This window comes from Petaurus breviceps, unplaced genomic scaffold, assembly GCF_028583685.1.
Source record: "Petaurus breviceps papuanus isolate PSGF00001 unplaced genomic scaffold, PetGlider_PUasm1.0 174, whole genome shotgun sequence".
Classification (NCBI taxonomy): domain Eukaryota; kingdom Metazoa; phylum Chordata; class Mammalia; order Diprotodontia; family Petauridae; genus Petaurus; species Petaurus breviceps.
This window is the reverse complement of record NW_027185761.1, coordinates 44,676,370-44,682,369: the sequence shown is the minus strand read 5'-3', so window position 1 is coordinate 44,682,369 and position 6,000 is coordinate 44,676,370. Positions and strand designations below refer to the sequence as shown.

At 38.8% G+C, this 6,000-nt stretch overlaps 1 protein-coding gene across 1 annotated transcript in view; it reads right to left on the bottom strand.

The window, feature by feature from the left end:
• The window catches only part of TMF1 (TATA element modulatory factor 1), a 35,064-nt gene that overhangs the window by 6,147 nt on the left and 22,917 nt on the right, over positions 1 to 6,000 (bottom strand). Inside the window, exons 10-14 of the mRNA XM_069084148.1 lie at positions 5,174 to 5,330; positions 3,282 to 3,474; positions 2,572 to 2,641; positions 2,250 to 2,342; positions 960 to 1,079 (exon numbers count right to left, since the gene is read on the bottom strand). Of these exons, the coding sequence (XP_068940249.1) occupies positions 960 to 1,079; positions 2,250 to 2,342; positions 2,572 to 2,641; positions 3,282 to 3,474; positions 5,174 to 5,330 (633 nt within the window). The remainder of the gene's footprint in view (positions 1 to 959; positions 1,080 to 2,249; positions 2,343 to 2,571; positions 2,642 to 3,281; positions 3,475 to 5,173; positions 5,331 to 6,000) is intronic.

Sequence of the window (6,000 nt, the reverse complement as noted above, 5' to 3'; positions counted from 1 at the left end):
CAATTGGGATTAAGTGCCTTGCCCAAGGTCACACAGCTAGTTTTTTTTTTGTGTTAAGTGTTTGAGGCCGGATTCCTCTGCCATTCTTGAACCTATATTTCCCAATAATCCTTAACTCAAATCCTCAGCTCTAAGTCAGCCTCTTTACTAGCCCACATGCCAGACAAATCATACTTCCTTGTTTCTGCTAAAGCTTATGCACTTGGGCAAAATAAATCATAATGCCGTTCAGCCTCTCCTCAACCTGTCCAATTCCTTCCCATTCTGGAAGGCCCAGCTCAAGTCTTGTCGTCTTTTTCTCTGACGTCTTCCCCAGTGGCTCTGGCACACACAAAATCTTCCTTTCTATTCCATGAACTTCATTCATCACCTGTTCATAAAGTCTCGTACACCTACTCCAATCGAATGCCTGAATACAGTGAGCTCTCAAAAATATTTGCTGTTTAAGCATTATTAATGCAGCATACACGAGTAAATAACTCACATGCATAACAGTGGGAGAAACTGTTTTCCATTCTAACTACTTTTTATTTATAATTTCCTTCCTATAATTATTTTGAAGAATGTACTTGAGGTATATAACTGGCTGCAGGCACATATTTACATTCCCCAACTTACTCAATACTAAGAACATTAAGAAGAGACAGGCATGGTAAAAAACAGAAGGGCAAAGGAGGTGCATATGTTGGTAAATCTTTTCCTGTTCTTTTACTGATTAGAAAATGTACACCAAAAAGAAAAAAAAATCAATAGATAAACATTTTGGGGTGGGTAGGTGGCACAGTGAATAGAGCACCGGCCCTCAAGTCAGGAGGACCTGAGTTCAAATCCAACCTCAGACACTTAACACTTACTAGCCATGTGACCTTGGGCAAGTCACTTTACCCCAACTGCCCTGCCCTCCCTCCCACCTCCAAAAAGCAAAGGAAAAAAACGTACGGTAAGAAATAAACCATTACCTGGGAAAGATATGATGTTTGTAAGCCTGCCATATCAATTCCACTTACAGAACTGGAACGTGACAATGTAGGAGTGCTGGAAACAGTATCCAATGTTGAAAAAGAAAATGTCTTACGTTCCTTTGAATATTAAAAAATTCAATTCAGATGGAAAAGCAAAAGAATAAAAACAAAGACAGGTTATTAGAGTTTGGTTTCTGAAACAAAAAAATAATGATTCTCACATAAAACAATGTAGATAAGACTTCTGAAGTACTATCATCAAAGCAGTGATCTATTTTAACATCTTCTTGCCTTTAAAATGTAACTAAACTTTACTAATAAATGTTACTTATATGTCTTAACCTATTTATATCATTATCATTCCAGTTTGGGGGGCTTAAAAAGGAATTTTTTCTGTTGAACCATCTATAAAGTTTTACTCTGACAGTACAAAATATAAAATCAAACCCATTTTATAAAAATCAAATTACTGATGATTTCAGACATTAGATGCTTATAAGCCAGTTTACTTAAACTAGTTCTCTTTTAAAATTCCAAACAATTTGAAAAGACAATCCACTACCTGACTATTCTGACCTTTTGGTAAGAAAGCATTAATCATTCAAATAAAAGGAGAAATTTCAAATTAATACTGCCCATAGCCAATAATTTAACAATTCAGTTTCACTGGTAAGAGTCTCTAATAATGCCAACTGGTTTCACCAGTAAAATAAAAGAACAGAAATGCCAATCATTGGAAGGCCTTACACACTACCCAGATTCAAGAAGTTACAAATTATGCTCCAGTTGGACAGCACTGACAGCTAGGATTTACTATAGGATTCAGAACTAGACAGGACTTTAGAAGTCATGTAGTTCAACTCCCTCCTCATTTTACACATAAGGAAACTGAGGACGAGAAAGAAAAAAGTCACTTTTCAAAGGACCCACAGACAGGATTTGAGCCCTGTCCTCTGAAACCAAGGTTCTTTCTACACATGCCTGCTTACCTCCAAGGAATACCTAGGTTACTTTTGATCATGCAGCAGGACATTTCAACATTAATACTAAAATCATTTAAGAGTGAATGATGTGACTGTTCATACGTAACCTCTATCAAACTGCTTACCACCTTAGGGATGGGGGAGCGGAGGGAAAGAACAAGGAAAAAGATTTGGAACTCAAATTTTTTTTAAAAGGAATGTTAAAAACTGTCTTTATAAGTAATTAGAAAAAGTAAAATACTATTAAAAAATAATGATAAGACATAATTCCTACTGAATGATATGGATAAACAAAAAGTGATACCTTTTCTTTCATCATTTCTTGAGATAAAATTGCTTTCTTTCTTTCTTGCTCAACTTTCATTTTCTCCATTTCTAGTTGACTGTTTAATAATGTCTAAAAAATAAAAATAAATTATCTGAAGAGATCTCAAATTGTTATATAAAAGCAATCTGACAATGTTAGGGGCATAAAGACATACTCAGGACCCTTCTACTGCTACAGATCAAGTCACAGAGATCTGGCAGCTTCTCCTCTGCTGTTTTCTGGACCATTCCTCCTACTCTTCCCTCCCAGTCTCCAAACCTAGTCCCAGTGAGGGGAAGCGGAGTCCTAAAAGATCTACCTTTTCTTTCCGAGCCTCTTCCAGGGTTTTCCCATAGTCTTCCTTTAGGTTTTCTAGTTCAACCTGGTACCTAGTAAGCCAGAAGGAAATGAGAACACTAAGAGACTAATAAAAAAGATTGTTTAAAGTAAGTTTTTCTAGCTTGTTATGTATAGGGTAGTATTTCTGTGAGTCTACAAAAGGCCACTTTTGATTGATAAGCTGAAATTCTAAAAATGAGAGCTCTATTTAGAACTCAACTGGTACTTTTGAAAACTCTTACAAAACAGAAATACAGATATGCCCTACCTCATTGCCCTAAATGTATTAATGAACAAGTAAAAACAAGGGGCAGCACATGTAGTGGGGCTGAGAGAACTGGCTCTGGTACCAAGAAGACCCTGCTCTACTGTATCCAGGCTATGGGCACCAGACATATCAGTGAACATCTCAGAGCTTCAGGCAATGCTCCAAGCCTGTAAGATTCCAAGGAAAGAGTCCCATCTGCACTGGCAGAAAGAGTTTCTTTATCAAGGAGCTCCCTGGATTAATGAAATAACAGGTCCTATCTCTATTTCTGTAAAAAATAAAAAGATTTATCATGAAAACATATTGCTACCTCAAAAAAAAAAACTTTCAAAAATGATTTAGCATTTTGAAAGATGCTGTCACTCTTCATGTTTCATATCTGACTTTTCAATAAAAGCTTCACTCAAACAGAAGCTGCTCACCGACTGTTTTCATCTTCCAGTTTTTGCAGTCTGTTTTTCTCAGCTTCAAGCTGGACCTGAAATCGACTGTTTTCCTGTCTCAGGATGCTGTTCTGGGACTCCATGGAAGACACCTGCACTCTGTTATTGAGCAGCTCTTCAAGGGCAGCACGTTCCCTCTCCACTGCGGCTGCCAACGATGCCTGGGTTTCACCTGATGATAAGAAATGAAAGAAAATAACCACTTCGTTCTAGTCTTTCTGGACCACCAAGATTCTAACTTTTAAAAATTTAAGATGCAAATGGACATTTCTAAATACATGAGCTATAGCATGCCTAGTTCAGGTCTAATGACCATAAATAAAAGAAACAAATTAATGAATGCATTAATTACATTTCTATTTACCATACTTCTCCCAAGGACAAATACTTTGAAAAGGGTACTTCCTTCATTATTGCTCTAAGCAAATTGGCATTTTATCAGTGCCTCAATTTGATATATCCTCTACATCACCAGAGCAAATTTTCCCTGTAACATATCTACTCAAAGCCAATGCCACAAATAATCAGGACAGTGACATTTAATTTACAAATGTATCAGCATAACATGTGTAGCATACATATGCTGACTCTGTGCATAGACATATACACCATACATAAACAAGGTTATTTCCAAATCCACAGAGAACATGAATAAACAACAGTTCTTTTGTCAGAAGTAAAACCAGACGAGCCTCCCCCCACCTCCCCAAGCTTGATCTGGAGGGCCCCTAGGCCTAGCTCTACTAGCAAGGCTGAAGCTCTAACTTTCCCATGACTCCTCCTGCTCTCCTGGCTTTTGGAGGCCTTGCCTCATCATACCCAAGCTGGGAAAGACAGAGCCTAGGGACGGCCACTAGAAGGCTGACTGTCAAGTGCATAAAATGCGCCACCAGCGTTAAGAGCAAGTCAGAGATAACAAGTGGCAAGATGCAAGAGAAAAAGAGTTGTGCGAGGGACACGAAAGAATCACCTCTGTGATATTTAACTGTAAAGGTAAAAGCAGAGACTAGATGTGAAAATTCAATGTCATTTATGGTGAATCGCCATTTTATGCCACCAAACTAACTCTGTGAACAGCTGTGAAGCCTCCTCAGTCTTTCATTAAGTCAAAGCAACAGTGAACACAGGCACAGAAGTGCAGTATACGGGAGAAAGAACTCAAGCTGGACGGCTCTTAGCCTTAGAGACTTTGCCCAGAGCTTAGCCAAGTGACCCTGGGCAAGTTCCTTAGCTTCTCAGAGGGGAGAAAGGGCTGCTCAGCATGGCAGAGTGAGTTACCTCCTCTGGAAGCTTTCTTTACCACAGAAATCACAGGTCATCCCTCCCCTTCGGATCAAAGAAAGTGAGCTGGCCAGACAAGGGCAGCAGGCACACTGCCCAATGGCAAGCTTAAGGCACTTTGAAAAGCACCCAAGGAAAGCCTCTGGGGCACTGTGTAAGGCGACCCCATGTAGCAGCTCTGTGGGAAAATACAGACAAGATTCTCTCAGGATGCAAGGAGATGCTATGATCTGCACAGGTTCAGGGAGTGACTATTCTGCTGAAATTACAGATCTAAGGTATGGTAAGGGAGACATCAATAAGTGAAATGTGAATGAAGAAAAATAATCTGTAATGCTCATGCATCTCTTACGGCTCTAAAACCTCTGGAGATCATCCTCAGCCGAGAACCCAAAGTCTGAGCACCACCACCTCCCACTCAGCAAAGTCCATGTTAATTGGCACAAATTATACATGATGCCTAAGCAATACATGAACTGAAACCTTCTGGCAGCTCCACTCAAATCATCTACATAATTCACTATCATTTCACTATTTCCCTCAGACTTACACAATCTGTTAACTTTATCAGAAAATTTAAAATTGCTCACCAAGCCTATCGGAGAGATTCTTTTCTAACTTCTCCCATGATGACGTCTGTGCTCCCAGAGTTGCTTGGAGATTTTCTATCTGCCGAAGCAATGGTCTTGTGGCAGACGTAACACTCTGGCTTAGTTCTTGGTTCCTGTTCTCTGCCTCCTGGAGTCTCTAAATTATAAAATTCTTACATCATTACCACTGGTAGCAATAAAATTCATAACAAATATTACTAAACTTCACAGGAAAATCTCTACATATTAAAATAAACTTTTCCCAATAAACAACATTTGGGAGACACAACTGTGTCTCCTTTCTATGTCTAACATTCAAATAAAAAACAAAACGAGGTCATCTTGCCACCAAAGCTCACTCCCTATAGACACTGCTCTTCTTCCCCTTTCACACTCACAAGCCCCACACCAACAGCATCTGATTTAGACTACTTTGCAAAGAATATTGAGACCAATGGTCAAAATCCCACATTTATTCAGAATATATTAAGCATCATTACATACTCCTCCTGCCTTTACCTCCATTTCTAAGAAAAATATATTAATCAACAAATATTTATTAAGCACCAACCACACTTCAGGCACTGTGTTAAGGCACTGTGAATAAAGAAAAAAAAATTAAAAGTCCCTGCCCTAAAGAAGCTTGCACTTTACTGAACAATGCATGTCATACACAAGAATATTATTTTAAAAAATACAAGGTGATTCTGAGAGGGTCACACAAGCACCTGGAGGTGAGGGCAGAATCAGGAAAGGCCTCATCAAAGAGGTGTTATGTGAGTAAAACTCCGAAGACTAAGTATTCTAGACAGTGAAGTGACAAGCAA